Genomic DNA, 19,452 nt, shown 5'->3' with positions numbered 1-19,452 from the left:
CCCTCCCTCCCTCCCTCCCTCCCTTCCTTCCTTCCTCTCCTCCCTCTCTCTCTCTTTCTCTTTCTTTCTCTGTTTCCTTTCTGACTGGGTCTTGCTATGCTGCCCAGGCATTATTGTAGCTCACTGAAGCCTCAAACTCCTAGGCTCAAGTAGTCCTCCCGCCTCTGCCTCCTAAGTAGCTGGGACTACAGATGTGTGCCAGCATGCCTGGCTTGGGTTTTCTTTTTCCTTTTGCAGTCTGGTTGCAAAAGGAAAAGCCCTTCCCAAACTAGATCCAGCCTTCTGTTCAAGTTATGTTTCCCCCCATGAACCCTCTTCTCTAGACATCCACAACTCTTCAGTCTTCCTGAGCCCTTGTGTGTGTTCCACACCAGCATGGCATGCTCCTTCCCCTTCTCTGTCTGACATCATCTTTGTTATCCTTTCAGGCTGTGCTCAGATGTCCTCTTTCCTGTCCAGACACTTCCCACTTCTCTGCTGTGCTACTTGTTGTTTCACAATATGTGCCTATGTGTATTATTTTTAAACCTGTATTTTGGTATCTGCCACTCTCTTTGACACTTAGTAGATGCCCAGATATTTCTGAATAAGTGAAGATTTGATCATGACTGAAAACTTACTACTTTCTCTCTTTCTGTTTCTACACACATTCACATACACACATATAAACACAAAAATTTTAGAATAATTCTATTGTATACCAATTAAAAAAGTAGTTTTGAGGAGAATTTTGAAAAGTTAAGATTTTTATGTGTCTCTCTTTTTCTCATTTATTGGTTGATCTTATGCAAACCACCTAGATTTTACCTTACCTTTTTTATTTGTGAAATGCAGGTATGGTATTTGTTGCCCCCCACCCCACATGTTTTCAAATGCCTTAAAAATCTGCAAATGTAAAATGTGTAGTTGTACTATTTATATTCAAAAGTTAAAGTATCAGCAGCTCATGGGGCCAATGTAGTATCTTCTGTGTATTTAAGGTGTAATTAGAGTAGATTAGATTATACCTTTAATTCTAGAAGATAATCTTAGAAAATTATGCTGGTGTGAGGTATCATTCACACATCAGTATTAATTCTTCTTCCCTATTGTAAATTGCAAATTTACAAAGCTTTGCAGATAGTGAATTATCCTGTCATCTCTGCATATTATAATTTGTGGGTAACCTTAGTTATTTTTAAATTTAAAAATGTGTTTTTTGGGCGAGGTGTGGTGACTCATGCCTGTAATCCCAATACTTTGGCAGACCGAGGCAGGCGGATCACTTGAGGTCAGGAGTTCGAGACCAGCCTGGCCAACATGGTGAAACCTTATCTCTACTAAAAATACGAAAATTAGCCGGGCGTGGTGACATATGCCTGTAATCCCAGCTACTCGGGAGGCTGAGGCAGGAGAATCACTCGAACCCGGGAGGTGGAGCTTGCAGTGAGCTGAAGCTGAAATTGCGCCACTGCACTCCAGCCTGGGTGACAGAGCGAGACTCGGTCTCAAAAAAGAAAAAAAATGTGTTTTTTTTGAATAGATAATATATTCACATTGGATATTTTAGGCAAAGCCTCTGTCCTATCCCAGTATCTATGTTTTTTTCCCCCCCTGTGGAAGACAAACTGTTAGTAGGTCTTATTATATTCTATGTAATATATAATAGAAAATTTGTATGTATGTGTATTTACATGTATATTTTCCTTAACAAACAGAAATAGTAGCCTATTACATAGTATTCTTTATTTTGCATTTTCAGTGAAAAAATATATCTTGGAGCTTATATTAGGCTGTTCTTGCATTGCTATAAAGAAATACCTAAGGCTGGGTAATTTATAAAAAGTGGTTTATTTTGGCTTACGGTTCTACAGGCTGTACAGGAAGCATGGTGCCAGTATCTGCTTCTGGCAAGGGCTTCTGGAAGCTTACAGTCATGGTGGAAGGCAAAGAGGGAGCAGGCATGTCACATGGCAAGAGCCAGGAGCAAGAGAGAGAGGGGGAGGTCCAAGATTCTTTTAAACAACCAGATCTCGTGTGAACTAACTGAGCAAGAACTCACTTGTCACCAAGGGGATGGTAGTAAATCATTCATAAGGGATCTGACCCCGTGATTCAGTCACCCCCTACCAGGCCTTGTCTCCAACATTTAGAGTCATATGTCAACATAAGATTTGGAGGGGACAAACATCCAAACCATTTCAGAGCTCATTCTATAAAATATATAAACAGCTTTCTATTTTTTTTCTAGCTGCATAATATTCCATTGTGTGGATGAGCCATAATTTATCAATTTCCTATTATTTCTAATCTTTTACAATAGATAATGTTTCAGTTATTAATCTTATACATATAGGTGACCATAAATTTTTAAGGTTCTTTGGCTATTTGGCCAACATATGGAAGAAAGCCTTGAATTTTATAATAAGCAAATATAGGAGTTTTAACAGTGGAAGGATGCTGGACATTTTAAACAAAATTTCTTATCTGAGAATGTTCATATTGTCTAAATTGTCATCCACAGGGAGATATAGACAGAATAGATGCTGAAGCTAACCAATTTAATTTTTGAATCAATTTGATCATAAAATATATAAGTGCCAAGTTTTCCTTATTGTTGCCAGTGTATATAATAATTATTTGTATGTCAGAAAACATAATTTTCTTCATTTGCTTTATTTCAAGTAGCAGAACTTTGTGGTGTGTAGTGATTATGAAGACTATACTTTGTAGCGTTTATGTTTACAAAAAAAAACCCAACAAAATGAGAATCCATTTTAAGAAACAAGCTAATTAAAAACAGGAGACTCAAATAGCCTCCTCCTCCTCCAAAATGAACCTCGGGGAATCTTCTGAGACAGAAAACCATCTGTGTCTTTGGGACTTAAAGGCAAGAATGGGCCAGGCGTGGTGGCTCATGCCCATAATCCCAGCACTTTGGGAGGCTGAGGCAGGCACATCGCTTGAGGTCAGGAGTTGGAGACCAGCTTGGCCAACAAAGTGTAACCCCGTCTCTACTAAAAATACAAAAAAAATTAGCTGGGCTTGGTGACACGTGCTTATAGTCCCAGCTACTCAGGAGGCTGAGGCAAGAGAATTGCTTGAACCTGGAAGCAGAGGTAGCATTGAGCCAAGATCGCACTACTGCACTCCAGTCTGGACAACAGAGTGAGACTCCATCTCAATCAATCAATCACTCAATCAATCCATAAAATGCAGGGAATGACTTTGGGTGAGACAGTTTGGGTCTTCAGTTTCCATTATTTAAATTTCTACTTGTCTCTGACTTCTCTTTAATTAGAGGTTTATTGGAATCTAAAGGCACTTTGGGAACTGAGACGCACCATGATTGCTTATCTTTGCTTAAAGAAAAATAATTCTAAAACTTTATCTTTCCATCTTGCCTATTTATCTTCTAACCTACTATCCTTCAGGAACTGAGAAAGAGAGAGTAGGGTGGATAGAAAAAGCCAATAGTGAGAAACAGCCTTCTACAGAATAGATGTTTAGAGAATGTAGCTTATTGAGTTTTTTCAGCATTTAGAGCAGATTTTGAAAGCGTGAAAGAAAGATGGAAGGAAAAGTAGATGTGCCCATCTCTTCCAGCCTTATAACTTGCTCCTTCGTCCTTTGCAAGTCTAGTCTATAAAATTCCTTTGGAACACGTATGGAAGCCCCCCTCCCACCTGAATCCAAGCCCACAATTTGAGAAACGGTGGCTTAGAGCGGGTTACATTGTATAGTCTAACTTTGAAAAAGACTTGACATTTGCAAAGATCTGGTTGTCTAAACTTCAGGGAGTGGCTGGGAAAGGGTCTGGCTGTGCTTGAGAGACTGTTCTCTTCAAAGGAATAGTTTCATGTCCTAGAGTGTTCTCTGTTCAAAGCTGAGGCAACATGAAACAATTGTAAACTAGTTTTTATAGCTTCTGTAAACAAAGAAATGGATTTAAGAGCTCTAAAATGTTCTTTTCATCAGTAAGGAAATTTGAAAAAAAATTATTCCCCAGGGAGGGTGAAGGAAAGAAGGGGACCACAAAAGAAACACAGTAAGGAAATCATTATCACCAGTCGAATGTGAATTTTGAAATGAAATGAAACTGAAAATAAAGTGAAAGATATATAGTAGCATATAGTTTTGTAGACCTTTCAGGAATTGTTCTGAGTTTAGATTGTTTTTGGTTTTGTTTGTTTTTGTCTTTACATTGACTGTATCCTGGAATAAAGAGTCCCAAACCATTTTTCTTTCCTTAGAATTTTTTTCCCCTTAACTGTGCTGGCTTCTAGAAGGCTCATGCAACCATTGTTACAGTTGCTTAGTAACAGGATTGTGAATAAAAAGTCTTGCTCTCCTGCAGAACCAGGTATTCAGTTTTGATACTGAGGTGTCATGACAGCCTGTAATTTCGGCTCAACTGCTTCCCCCATTTCTTGTCTTAATGTGCCTGGTAAGAAGGTTATACTCTGGATAAACTAGGCTAGCACTTGATTTGTATGCCTTTTGTGCTCTCAGACAGGGAAGGGACCTGCATTCGAGGTATTTGGGAATATAAAGTGTATTAAAGTGTATTTTCTGAGACTTCTAAAGTCTACCTTTTAATGAAATTTAGCATAGGATATTAAAAATTCTTGTAGTGGGTCCTAAGTAAAGCTTTTGGATTCAGTGAGTCTTTGATCATGGGTTGATGAAGGTTCAGTGGTTAAAAATGATTCTGAGAATCATTTGGAGTTAAGATTTAGGATGATTTATGGAGAAAATTCTTGTCTCTCAAGGTCTTCTCTTTTATTGATGACCCTGTTCCTTGGGAAACTTAATTGCTTTGTTATGTAGGAAATGGCTAGCAACTGTATTCATATCTTGTTACATTATTGAAGCTTTTCTGTATTATTTAGCTTCTTTCTCTTTATTTTATTTGGCAGGAGAAGAAGAACCAAGGAAGGATACCTTTATGAGGTTTCCTCCAAGGTTTAGGGAAGACAGCACATTTTAATCTGCAGCTGGGGTGTCAGAGCATTACTACCTGAATTTGATGTGGTTTCAAGGTTTATATTTATATTGATATTATGGCTTATTTAACTCTTATTAGAGAGTGACAGAATTGCTAGTCCATATCTGTTTCCCATCTTGTCTTTTAAATATTCCTTTTAAGCTTATTAGCTTGTTTCTAGATGTTCACCTTCCTTTTGTTCCCCAATCCTTTTTTCCCCGCTTGAAAATCCCAGAATTTCTCTCAACTTTCAGTTCCTAATCAGAAAAGTGGTTCCAGCCACTTTTCTGATCTAGGACATTCTGCCCTATTTCTTTTTAAGTTAGTTGATCTGGTTGAAGGCTTTGTCACAAAATCTTCCATTGTAGAGTCATGTATTTATGCTAAGATGTTTCTAGGTGATTTAAGAACAGTGGCTACTGAACACATGTTACTTTTATAATGGAAAAATGCTTCAGAAGAAATCAGGCCGTTTTTGGTACATAGAAGACAAATGAGTGCACAGAACTTTGTTAAGCAAAAGCTCAGTAACGTTACATCTCTTAGATTTTATTTTATTTTATTTTATTTTATTTTATTTTATTTTATTTTATTTATTTATTTATTTTGAGACGGAGTCTCACTGTCGCCCAGGCTGGAGTGCAGTGGCGCGATCTTGGCTCACTGCAGGCTCTGCCCCCCGGGGTTAACGCCATTCTCCTGCCTCAGCCTCCCGAGTAGCTGGGACTACAGGTGCCCGCCACCTTGCCCGGCTAATTTTTTGTATTTTTTTTAGTAGAGACGAGGTTTCACTGTGTTAGCCAGGATGGTCTCGATCTCCTGACCTCGTGATCCGCCCGCCTCGGCCTCCCAAAGTGCTGGGATTACAGGCGTGAGCCACCGCGCCCGGCCAGATTTTATTTTAAAGAAGCATTTTTTTTGGTCATTCATTTAAGCATGGATTTCTCAGAACTGTTTATTTTGTCCTTGTCTTGTCTCTGTTTATCTCTTTCATATAGTTTTATAGTTTTCTCATAGTTTTATAATGAATTTAGACAATGATTTGATTATTTTTCTAGTGTTTATCATTCTCTTATTTGCTGATGACTTACTATGCTTAAGACTGATGAATTATCTTGTTCAGGGATCTGAAATCCTTTCCAGTTAAAAAGGGACTTGGCCACATTTGTTCCCATGACACCTAGGGATGCATCCCTCTTGGGATGTTATGTCATTCTCTTCAACTCAAACCTTTTTAATTCTACCCCTGGTCAAATATGGGTACATTGTTTTGCCTCGTATTTGGTATATTTTGAAAGCAAAAAAACAAGCATTATTTGTAGTCTTTGAAAAAGAGACCCAGCATACATGAGCAGTGTTTAGTGTTGTAATGAAATAATTCCCAAACAAAAGGAATCTGATACATGTTATTCATATGCACAGTAGTAATCATGCCATATTAACCAACAAAAAACAATCTGCCCAAGTGTTTTCTAGTTAGTGTAGTTGGTAGAGCTTGACTAAAAATTAAAAAAAAAATTTTTTTTTGAATCTTTAATGTCATTATTGAGCCATACTCCCTCTCATTATAGGCTAAGTATCCCCTGTCTGAAATGCTTGGGACCAGAAGTGTTTCAGATTTTATGTTTTTTGGATTTTGGGATATTTGCATATATATAAAGAGATATCTTGGATAGACCCAAGTCTAAACACAAAATTCATTTATATTTCATGTACACCTTATACAGATAGCCTGAAGGTAATTTTGTACAATATTTTAAATAACTTTGTGCATGAAACAAAGTTTTAACTGTATTTTGTCTGTAGCCTGTCACCTGGCTTCAGGTGTGGAATTTTCAACTTGTGATGCCACATCAATGCTCACAAAATTTAGGATTTAGGATTTTGGATTGTTTGATTAGGGATACTCAATCTGTATGAGATGTGGGTCTTGGCTCTTATGCCTGGTGAAAATTGTGGCACCTTTTTGCATTGTCTCTTGCTACTGTGCTTGTGGCTTAGTTTTGAAGTTTCCTTTGCTCTCTTTAAGGACTCGAGTAAATTCATCTTTTCCTGGCACCTGCCCAAGAAAGGACTTATTCCAGATGATCTTTATTGTAGGCTTTTGGCAGCAGTTTCCTGTGTGGATTAGGTCTCTTTGGGCTACGAGTTACAGAAATCCACTTGAACTAGTGTGAGCAAAAATGGATTAATTTTTTTGATAAACGAGTATGTATCTCATAGGACCCAAGAATAAATATGCACCTAGGCCTCAGAAACAAATGGGATATAAACTGTGTGTTTTGTTCTTCTTTCTTCCTGCAGACTTTCTCTGCTTCCTAGTTCACAGGGCACCACCTGCCCCTGGCTTAACATCTCTTATATATGAGGCAGCCAGACTGAGATTGGAATTTCCTGGCCACAATTACAGATTTCCAATGGTAGGACCTGAAGCTAGATCAGTCATTTCTGCCAAGTGTTAGTTTTCTAGGGCTACTCTAACACAAGATGATAAACTTGATGGCTTAAGACAACAGAAATTTATTATTTCATGATTTCATGATGCCTTGCAGCCAAAAACCAAGGTGTCAGCAGGATTGATTCCTTCTGGAGGCTCTGTGGGGGAATCTGTTCTATGCCTCTCTACTAGCTTCTGGTGGTCGATGGAAACCTTTGACATTCCTTGCCTTGTGGCCTTGTAACTTCAGTCTCTCCCTCTGTATGCTTATGGCTGACTTATCTGTGTATCTCTTTGTCTCCAATACAGTATCCCTGTACTTTTTCTATAAGGATACCGGTTATTGCATTTACGACCCACCTAGGATGATCTCATCCCAAGATACTTGATTTAATTATATCTACAAAGACCCTATTTCCACATAAGTTCACATTCATAGATACTGGGGATTGTGATTTAGATGTATCTTTTGGGGGGACACAATTTAACTTTCTACTTACTGTGTCTTCATTGTGTGAGCATGTGTGTGCTAGGATCACTTATACAGTAACCATATGAATGCAGAGGGTGTGGTAATTTCCAAAGCAGAGTGGAGACTGGAATGCTATTCCTGAGGAGTCCTCTGCGCTAGAACTGGATTTGGAGGAAAGCCACATGGAAATAGGTATTTCTCAACCGTTCAGCTCTAGCTTTGAAACATAATTGTGCTTAAATACAAGTGGCTAATACTAGATCTATGTTGCTCGGACAGGGATAGAAGGAGGAGAGATTGAGTGAATGGAGAATCAGTGTCAAATATAATTGTTTAATTGTGATGGTGGGATACTGCCTTGACTTCCCCCACCCCCCAGAATATTTTCTTTAAATTATAAATTATCTCTCTAAACAGCAATAATAATAGAAACAACCACTGCTTTGTTTTCTAGGGGAAGAGGGTTAAGAAAGAAAACTAGCCTTTCTTGAATATAAACTATGTGCCCTGCCTTGTGCTTTAGAGCTTTACCTAAAATTCCCCACTTAATTCTCAAAATAACCCTGGGAGTTTGGGGGAGACTTTTTCTTAGGTGGGACTGTGTTCTTTTCTCAGGAGGACATAGTATCTGATTGTTTTCATTTTTGATGATGTTAGCAGCTGTTGATGCTCAGTGACTAGATCCATTAATTCATTAGGGATTTCAAATGGTGACATTCTAATTCTATGATTTTTTTTCTTCACTTATTACCTGAAATACTTCTATAAAGAGAATCTTCCCTATATCTACACCCAGAGGTATAATTTATATAGGAAAGGCAGGATATATACGTAATTCTTTTATTTACTAAATTCCAAAATGAAGATTTTTTTAAGTATCCTTTCAGTGGTGACCAGTTACATTTTCTTATAAAATAATTATAATGAGCTTATGGATTTAAACATACTTGATGTATTTCAGTCCTCTTCTCCTCTATTTTTAAGGCTGTTTTTGGATCCACTCCTTAGAAGCAGCTTGAGAGAGGAGGGCGGAATTTACAAAGTTTCAAAAATCTTATTGCTATTCAGTGATTTTCATATATAACAAGTGAGTTAAGATGGAGGGGAGTGAAAGAAACAGCATCTTCCAAATAGGACTTCTTGCCCCGGTCTTATATTAAGTCATAGGAACCATCTAATATTCCTAAGAATCTCTTAGGAATTAATTTACAGGGTGGTAGATTTAGCTATGTCATAGGCAATCTTCATAGCAGTTAAATCTCTGCATACATCTGAATATTTCTCTCTTTTCTTATTCCATCAGGAATCTTAAGTTGGTTTAAATGTTGTAGGAATGTAGATTAAGATAAGTTAAATGAAAAAAAAAAAACCCATAACAACAAAAAAACTACTTTCATTTCTGGCTGAGCGCAGTGGCTCATGCCTGTAATCTCGGCACTTTGGGAGGCTGAGGCGGGCAGATCACCTGAGGTCAGGAGTTTAAGACCAGCCTGGCCAACATGGCAAAACCCCATCTCTACTAAAAATACAAAAAATAATTAGCTGGGCATGGTGGTGCATGCCTGTAATCCCTGCTACTTGGGAGGCTGAGGCAGGAGAATCTCTTGAACCCAGGAGGTGGAGGTTGCAGTGAGCCGAGATCGTGCCACTGCACTCCAGCCTGGGTGACACAGTGAGACTTCATCTCCAAAACAACAACAACAACAACAACAACAACAACAACAACAACAAAGTACGTCATTTCCCAATAGAATTCATTGCTTGATAATATAAAGATATTACATGAATTTCATCTTCCCAGTATTTCAACAACAACAACAACCACAACAACAAAGTACGTCATTTCCCAATAGAATTCATTGCTTGATAATATAAGGATATTGCATGAATTTCATCTTCCCAGTATTTACAGTTATCCTATTTGCGAAATGTGTGATCCCTTAAATGAAAGGCCTTTTAGAAACACAACCAGTAATAGCATTCATATTATTTTGTAAAAAACTAAATAATGAATTTTGATATTAAAGATCAGATAACATGAATTTCAGTGTGCATCTATAAAGTCATGTAAATATAGAACTAGAAATACCTTCAGAGGTTACCCTTGGAGCCAAGCAAGATAGTACCTGAGCTGTATCCATCCATCCATCTATTAATTAAACATATATATATGTATTTTTTTGAGACAGAGTTTCGCTCTTGTTGCCCAGGCTGGAGTGCATTGGTGTGATCTTGGCTCACCACAACCTCTGCCTCCCGGGTTCAAGCGATTCTCCTGCCTCAGCCTCCCAAGTTGCTGGGACTACAGGCATGTGCCACCAGCCCCGGCTAATTTTGTATTTTTAGTAGAGACGGGGTTTCTCCATGTTGGAAGTGTTTTATCTAGTGGGTGTTAGTGATTCCACAAAAAGCCATTTGGAGTGCAGTATGAAGATTAAAATTAAAAGTATTGGGTTTGGAGTAGGCACCTAGATGGGATACACAGAGATTAGGTGGCTGTTGCTGTAGTTGAGTGAGAGGTGATGGTTGCTTGCACTAGAGATGGGGAAAGTAGAGGGATTTGTGAGGTATTTAAGGGATGAAGCATTCGTTGTGTATTGAATATGTAGATGACTGAAAGGGATATGTCAAAGGTGACTCCTTGATTTCTGGCTTTCTCTACATTTAGATAGGGAACATTAGAAGACCAGGTGTGTGGGGGGAGAGCATGGGTTCAATTTTGGATGTGTTGAATATGAGGCACAATTCAGATGCTGAAGTGGAAATGTCTAGTAGGCAGCTGGATATGCCTTTTTTTGTTGATATCCCCTGAACACATTATACTATGAATAAGTTAGGCATAATATCTAATCAGCTCTTTTTTGCCCTGATTAAAGTCTTTACCTTGATTTGTTAATTAACTCTTCCGGGTACCTGTGTACCTCAAACTCATACAGTCTGCTTGTCTAAAGTCTCATTCCAGTCCCTAAAAATGTTCCTCATAAATCTGCTTTTTCAAATTAAATGACATGTTTTTGTGTCTGTGCTAAACTGTGACTGAATACAGGTCCTAAGCAGAAGACACTGTGGTTATTTCATTGTTTATTTCAATTTCTCCTCATACTGTCTATCCAGGAGATCAGGTTTAATTTTTCATTTGTGTTCAGGAAGTCCTTCCTCACTGGGTCAGGCACAGTGGCTCACGCCTGTAATCCTAGCATTTTGAGAGGCCAAGGCAGAAGGATTGCTTGAGGCCAGAAGTTTGAGACCAGGCAACATAGTGAGACTCTGTCTTTACAAAAAATAAAAAATTATCCAGGTATGGTGATGCACACCTATAGCTCCAGATACTTGGGAGGCTTAGGTTTGAGCATCACTTGAGCCCAAGAGGTCAAGGCTGCAGTGAGCTATAGTGAGCTATGATTGCACCACTGTGCTCCAGCCTGGGTGACAGAGCAAGACCCTGTCTCAAAAAAAAAGAAGTCTTTTTCACACTTGGAGATTATAAATATTTTTTAACTAATACAAAATAAAAGTACAAACAGTGGAAACTGTAGGTAATGGAAGTCAGTCGTGAAACTACTTTTTGTCATCTTCTTTTTCTTTTCTTAAAATTCACTTTTATTATTGAGCCCTGGTGAAAAGTAGGAAATGGCAGGACTGGAAAGACTCAGGGCTAATAGGAAGTCTTAAAGGTTCCTTCAAATCTTGGTCTTGGTTTCTGCTAGGATATAGAGAAATCCAGGGTAATCTGAAGTCAGATCCAGGTACATGGAATTAGGAAACAACTAACCCCAGTGACATTGAAATCCCATTCCTAGACCTATAAAAAACATTTATATGCACATATGCCAAGTGTTTTAGAATTGAATATTCCGTTCACTTGTATTTTGTTTTTAAACTTGCATTTTTCCACATAATATGTGATGGTAATTTTTCCATGTCACATGCATAAATCTGTTAGCAACCTTATTAACAGCTGTAGAGTATTCTGTTTAAGAGGAGTCACATTTTAGTCATTTTCCTAATGACAAACGTGTTTTTTTTTCTCTTCCTCTTTAAAAGATAACACATACAGTATAATATTGTCTTTTTTTTTTTTTTTTTTTTTTTTTTTGAGAGGATCTCACTTTGTCACCCAGGCTGGAGTGCAGTGGTGTGATCATGGCTCACTGCAGCCCCAACCTCCTGGGCTTAAGTGATCCTCCCACCTCAGTCCCCCAAGTAGCTGGGACTACAGGCTCATGCCACCACACTTAGCCAATTTTTGTATTTTTTATACAGAATGAGTTTTGCCCAGGATGGTCTCAAATTCCTGGGCTCAAGCGATCCGCCCACCTTGGGCCTCCCAAAGTGCTGGGATTATAGGAATATCTTCTTTTGAATATAGGTAAGGATATGTCTATAGGATGGGGTCGTAGAAGCAGAATTTATGGGAAAAGGGGTATGTTCATCTAAACTTTTCATAGATACTGTCAATTTGCTCTGCACAAAGGCTGAACCAACATATCAACATGAAAGTGCTTATTTCCCCCACCCACTCTTTAACACTGAGTATTATGAATCTTACTCTTCTGTGATTTGTGTATCTCTATTCTCTGCTCATTTTGCTGTTTTATGATCTGCTTTATTTTGTTGCTTTTCTTGTTTTGTGGGCATGTATGCTGTAAACATTTTATCTTAGACTCTCTCTTAACTTTGTTTTTACTCCGCTAAAAACCTTCTCTACCAACTTTGCCGAAACTATCTGGAATTTTAGTTACAGATTTTTCTTTTTGTTTTTTTTTTTTACATCTTTTCTCCATAAATTCTTTCAAAGCAATTGCTTTAATCTTTATAGTCACATTTGAAAAATAATTGTATGTTCTGATATTCATGCATACCAAAGTTACTTGTAGTCTACATACTTTTTATTTCTTCAATCCTTCCTTCCTTCCTTCCTTCCTTCCTTCCTTCCTTCCTTCCTTCCTTCCTTCCTTCCTTCCTTCCTTCCCTCCTTCCTTCCTCCCTCCCCTCCTCTCCCCTCCCCTCCCCTCCCCTCCCTTCCCCTCCTCTTTTCCTTCTCTTTTCCTTCCCTGAGACGTGTCTTTCCGTCATCCAGGTTTGAGTGCTGTGGTGAGATCATAGCTCACTGTAATCTCAAACTCCTGGGCTCAAGTGATCTTCCTGCCTCAGCCTCCTGAGTAGCTAGGACTACAAGTGTGTGCCATCATGCTTGGCTTATTTTTTAAGGTTTTGTTTTTTTTTTTTTTTCTTTGAAACGGGATCTCTCTATATTACTCAGGCTGGTCTCAAACTCCTGACCTCAAGTGATCTTCTGGCTTCCAGCCACCAGAGTAGCTGGAGTTACAGGCACGAGCCACTGTGCCTGGCCTCTTCAATTTTTTTTATCTTTAAAAAAAAAAAATAACAGCTTATTGAGATATAATTCAAATATTGTAAAATCACTCTTTCAAAGTATATAATTCAGTGTTTTCAGTGTAGTTACAAGGCTGTGCAGTCATGCATTCTAATTTAACTGGAGAACTTCTTTGAGGAAAATTTTCAGAGTTTTATGTGTGAAAATATTTCTTTTCTCATATTTTACTCACTTTTTTGGGGGAGGTGTTTGGACTTACTGAGTTTTATAAGCCTTTCTCTTATAACACCACATGCATTGCTTCATTCAGTTTTGTTGTTTGTAGACAAGAATGCTGATGCCAAATTAGAAATGATGCAAGCCTAGTTGTTTTTATTTTATAAATGTTTTTGTTTTATAAAATTTAAGAGGTTGTAGGATTTTTTTTATCCTTTGAGAAGTGTCAGCAATTATTTCAGAAATCTTGCTTAGTACTTGGAAGCTTTTTCAATTTGAAGACATAAATGCAGTGAAATTTTCTTTGACTTTTGCTTCTCCAGTGATTATGTTTTCTTCTAACTCATTATTATGAGTTTTAGCGTGATTTGAATTATTGTAACCTCTTTATGAAATCATACAGAATTCAACAGTAATTTTCATTTTGCAGGAGTAGATCTCAGATCCAGAATAACAAAGGCTTGAAAACAAGAAAAGCAGGTTTTGAGCTAAGAGATGGAAAATACTAGAGATTTTTAGGAGTTAGGGTGAGTTTGTAGTTAGTTTTAGGCAAATTCCAGGCTTCAGCATTCATTAACTCTGATGCCTGTGCTTACACAGCGTCATCTGTAAAGAGGGAAGAGCATTATTATCTTTTGTTATAGTACAAGTTTTGAATTATCCCAGCTTTTTGAAAAAGCATGTAATTTACTGACATACTATTCTTTATTTTTTAAAACAACATAAGAGATGGGCTTATTATGATTTTCGATTATGAAGATGAGGATGTTGAGATCCCTAGGCATTAAGTGACTTGCCTAAGATTCCCTAGTTAATTCAAATTGAAGTAGGGGTTTAAATAAATATTAACCTGAAAGTATCCCTCTCAACCCATTTGAAATATGTAAATCATAATATTTATTAAACATAATATTAATATAAATATCTATTTCAAGTGGGTTGAGAGGGATAATTTCAATTAAATTTAAGGCAAATGTATAACCATTTGAATGGCTCTATATGTAATTTGACTGATGCCATCATCTTTCAAAAATTATAATCTACTCATGCTACACTCTTGCTGAAAATACAGCATAGACTCAGTTATCTACACAATAAAATCTGGATCCACACATAAGAGTGAGACCTAACTTAAAGTTTAAAAAATTGGAGTTCATTTATCAGCATTGGTGGTTTTGTAAATCCCTTGGAATTAAAAGTAAATGTGATGTCTGTTCTTTTCTCTTGGATTCCACTGCTTTCATAAAAAGGTAGGAGACCACAGAAACCATAGATCTGTTACCTGTTATCTCTAGAACTCTAGTCATATGACAAATAAATAATTAAGGAAAACCAATATAGTTTCACATGCAAAAAAGGATTATTTAATGAATTCGTATTTTTTGGAAGAAATTCAGTCAGAAATTCAATCAACACTGGTCATTTCAACTAATCATTAGGCTCAGAGTGTGGTCTTATGAGGTTACTAGGTGAAGCCTGGCCTTTCTTCAGTGGTCTATGAATAGCTTAAATCAGACTTGAAAGCTGATTTTCAGTTGTATAGACATTGAAGGCTAGAAGATAAGAATGCTTCTAAGCATGTAGTGACTCTCTCCAGGACAGACCAAAGTAGATCCTTATGATAGGCTTTAGTCAGATACTGGATTCTCAGAATGGTTCACCCAATTAGTGATGATGAGATCGTATATTTCATGGTATCATATAACATCTAGGCATGGGCCTGGGTCAGAGCTGCAGGACTGCATCCCTGAGACCTGGTAAGTTAGCTTACAGAATTCACATATTTGGAGGAGTCAGATCCCATAGAACTTCAGAGGAGGCTGTGTGAACTCTGCCCTGTGACTGAGTCCAGACATTTATACCTAGATATAGGTTCTTGATAAATTGGTGATAGAACAGTTATGCTGAGGGATCTCTAGGTCTTTGTAAAGGAAGGTGTTGTGAAGAGTTGTGAAGAACTGGAGGATATACTGGGAGTTACCAGTCCTTATAGTCCAGAGTTCTCAGTTACAAAAAGTTCTGATTCTGAAAAAGTAAATGGTGTGAAGAATTGCAAAGAAGGAGTTTATTTTAAAAGTTTGGATGTTGAGGTATCTTTTTCCTAAGCTCTGGCATAAGAGGAGTCTAGAAATTCAGTGTCAATAGAGAAGTTTCTCAGAAGAATGTGAACAGTTCCAAAGGAAGAAGACAAGGTAATACCTTGGTTACCCAAGGAGGTCCTCAAGGAGCTGCCATGCAGTCAGACCTTCTTGAGGCAATTACACTTCATTCTAGTTTACAAAAAGATTTCCATTTTAATTTTCACTGAGTTACAGTGGGATTCACTGGCCATTTTGTGGGCCAAAGTACCATAGAATTGACACAGTACCAATGTGTAGCATGTGAGCAAGCCAAATCTCGATTTGACATCCATTGGAGAACACACACAGGAGAGAGAATCTTTATGGAGAAGGCTTCATGAAGTGTTGGGACCTCAGTGTTCACCAGAGGATCCACACAGGAGAGAAACTATACACATGTGACATATGTCATGAAAGATTCATCCATGAGTTATACTGCATGGTCCTAAGACGATCCATATGGAAGAGAAAACATACCGTTGTAGATTGTGAAAAATGCTTCAGCTGCAAGAGAAACCTCAATACTCCCCAAAGAATCCATTTAGGCACTAAACTATTTGAGTGTCTACAGCAGTGCTGTGAAATAGAAATATAATCTTAGCCACAAATGCAAGCCACATATGTAATTCAGAATTTTCCAGTAGCCACATTAAAAAACCAGAAATAGATTATATTAATTTTAATAATATATTTTATGCAACCCAATATAGCAAAAATATTATTTCAACATGTAATCAATATAAAAAACTATACATGGCGTTTAATATTCTTTTTTTTGTGTCCCAAAGTCTTCTAAATCTAGCATGTATTTTGTACTTATAGAACATCTGAATTTGGACTAACCATATTACTAGTGCTCAGTAGCCACATGTGGCTGTTACTATATTGGACTGTGCAGGTCTACTAAGTGGCCAAACCTTTTGTTAGTTGGAAAACTTTAAATGCCATAAAAAAATACACTCAGTAACATCTCACAGAAATGCCACAAATGATGCCTAATTAAGTCCAAGCAGTGTTCTAACCCAAAAATAAAGTTAACATTGATTTCTAATCAACTATATTCTGAAGTAAATGACATAATACAAGAACTTAGAAGAGTGCTTAGCTTATGGTAATGCTCAATAGATGTTAACAAGCATAATCAAACAATAATTACTTTTTGGCTGGGCACAGTGGCTCACACCTGGAATCCCAGCACTTTGGGAGGCTGAGGCAGGCGGGTCATCTAAGGTCAGGAGTTTGAGACCAGCCTGACCAACATGGTGAAACCTTGTCTCTACCAAAAATACAAAATTAGCCGGGTGTGGTGGCACATGCCTGTAATCCCAGCTACTTGGGAGGTTGAGGCAGGAGAATCAGTTGAACCCAGGAGATGGAGGTTGCAGTGAGCCGAGATCGTGCCATTGCTCTACAGGCTGGGCAACAAGAGTGAAACTCCATCTAAAAAAAAAAAAAAATTACTTTTTAAAGTTAACAAATAGTTTTTTATTTCTAAGATTTTCTTTCTATTTTCCAGGGAGATCTTTATTTAAGAAAGGCAGCCTATTTTTCTTTCTGTTGTGTTTATCCTCTTATCTCTTACAAAAATAAGGAAAAAAATTAAATTGCTATTTCCTTTCTATTAGCTCTATTTTGATGGGGGTTATTTGCTTTAATTGCTTCCCTGGCCCACTTTTTAGAGTGGCCGATCCATTTCATATATTTGGTTAATTTTCATGGTCTGCTAATATTTATAAATGAAATATTTGGTCATTCGGTGTGGGCAACCAATGTGGTCACTGCTTGAAATTATGTGGGCTAATGTTTGTTTTTTCCTGATTGATTTCCCCCCAAGAATGTGTAGGCAGATGATTGATAAGTTGGTGGTTTGACTCTTTGGCTCCATTTCTTCTCCTTTAAATGTGTTGGATGGATTTGGGCTGTACTGTAGAATGAGTTGAGTGCCTGTGGATGGCTACTGTTTAATGTGGGTGGCAAGTATTAAAATTATTTTAAAATGATAGGATTAAGCACCTGATTAGAATATTCACTTTTTATCTATAACATTTAACATGCTATATTTCTTTACAGAAATACACATGGCTTGATAAAAGCCATTATGAAATTACTACAAATGCAAGCTCTTAAGGAAGGACAAGGTGGGGAAAAGAATATTCAGAGTATATATACCATTAGGTAAGCCTTTCTGTTTTTTTTAAACAAATATGAATTTTTAACGAAATTATTAACTGTGACATGATAATCCATTAAGAATTAGTTATTTAACTCAGCAGGGTATGCACACAGTGATTGTGGGTGTTGACCTCTCAGGAAGTTAACGTTTCAAAGACTGAGAGGATTGAGATAGAGTTGACAACATGATGAGTATCACCAATGTGGGTTTCAGGGTTGCTAATTTGGAATTGAAATCTTTTACCTAAAACTCAGATTATTCTGTTTGCTCCAGAATATGTAACCATCTTCACAGTATTATGAAAATGGAAGACTTCATTGAACAAAGATATTTAAAGCAGGGGGGATTTAGATTAGGCAGGATGGTAATCTGCCTTACTATAAAAAGCAATAAGAGACTGCTATTTCCAAGTGACTTAGGCCAAGGTCAGTAGTTAGGAGTGTTGATTTGCCTTTTCTTTGTCATCTGTAGAATGTAATAAGGTAGAATTGTTTTAAAAAAATAAAATATACACAGAAGCAATAATACTACAATGCATTGGATTTTCTGGGGCAGTTGTGGTCAAGGGAGGGAATCATACTCCCTTGTGAAGGTGGCCTTACCTATTGCCTTGAAGGACCCAGGAAGCCATCTCTTAAGAGAGGGGCTCTGAGTTAGTAGAGGACCCAGAAGATGCATGTAATCAGTGTATGTTGCCCTAGGAACTCTGTTCAGTGAGGCATTCAGAATGTGTCTGCTTCAAAAGAATGACAGCATGGAACCATAAAGAAGGGCATTGATTCATGTGGGGAAGATGGCTTACGTGGGCTATGGTGATCAAACAGGGAAAGGAAATCAGGTACTTTTGTTGTGAGCCACTACTGAATTGATCTTACAGCACCTGTAGTCTTCAGTATTTGACACCACAGGTATCAGAAGTGCGAGAGTCTCTCTCCAAAATACAGAGGGGTGTCTATTACTTACCTGTATTTATAGTGCTTTCTTTTTGATAATAAGTAAGCAGTATCTCATATACTGTATATGGGATGGTCTGTGTCATGGTGTATCTCATATACCATGATCTTTCATGTAATTTTTAGTGCTATTTGTGATCTCTTATTTTTATGAATATATTATTGTTTCTTAAGGCAATTTTTTTTAACAAGGTCATATTTGCATTTTATATTTTTTTCTGAACATATTTTGTGAATATCTTCAAACATACAAGTTGGAAGAATGTGGTACAATGAATTAACTAATTTATTTTTAAATAAGGGAAGCAAAAGGAAAATTATTTATTTGAAAATACTATGAAAACTTGAGGTGTGCAGAGTAAAGCTTTCCAAATTGGTAAATATGCTTTTCTTTTTTCTAACATAGTGATGTCCTTTGTGATGTAAGGGTTTATTCTTTATCTATTGCCTTGAATAGAATTGAACCTGCAGAGTAAATGAGTACATTTTAATATTTCTGAATAAACATCTGCATTTCCTCCTTTTTAAAAAGAAATTCAAACTCTTGGACCAGAGTTCAGGATAGAAAATAATTCAATTTAGTTGTTGTTAAGAGGGGCTTATTTATTTCTAAATAGGGAAGCTATTGAAGTTTTTAATTGAAATTTTTATGTAACAGTTTTATGGAGATATAATTCACATATGACTGACCCATTTAAAATGTATGATTCAGTGACTTTTACTCCATTCACAGAGTTATGCCACCATCACCATAATCAATTTTAGGACATCTTCATC

General features: G+C 37.3%; 1 protein-coding gene across 15 annotated transcripts in view; it reads left to right on the top strand.

The window, feature by feature from the left end:
- FOCAD (focadhesin) overlaps positions 1 to 19,452 on the top strand; it is a 322,164-nt gene that overhangs the window by 37,892 nt on the left and 264,820 nt on the right. For 14 of the 15 annotated variants that reach the window (XM_055294111.2, XM_055294104.2, XM_063609850.1 and 11 more), the window contains one exon: positions 17,620 to 17,724. The exons of the other annotated variant lie outside the window; for it this stretch is intronic. In XM_055294111.2, coding sequence (XP_055150086.1) covers positions 17,620 to 17,724 — 105 coding nt within the window. The remainder of the gene's footprint in view (positions 1 to 17,619; positions 17,725 to 19,452) is intronic. 15 annotated transcript variants of the gene reach the window in all.

The sequence above is a fragment of the Symphalangus syndactylus genome, chromosome 9 (assembly GCF_028878055.3).
Source record: "Symphalangus syndactylus isolate Jambi chromosome 9, NHGRI_mSymSyn1-v2.1_pri, whole genome shotgun sequence".
Classification (NCBI taxonomy): domain Eukaryota; kingdom Metazoa; phylum Chordata; class Mammalia; order Primates; family Hylobatidae; genus Symphalangus; species Symphalangus syndactylus.
The sequence above is the reverse complement of the archived record's forward strand: the minus strand, read 5'-3'. Positions and strand labels throughout refer to the sequence as shown.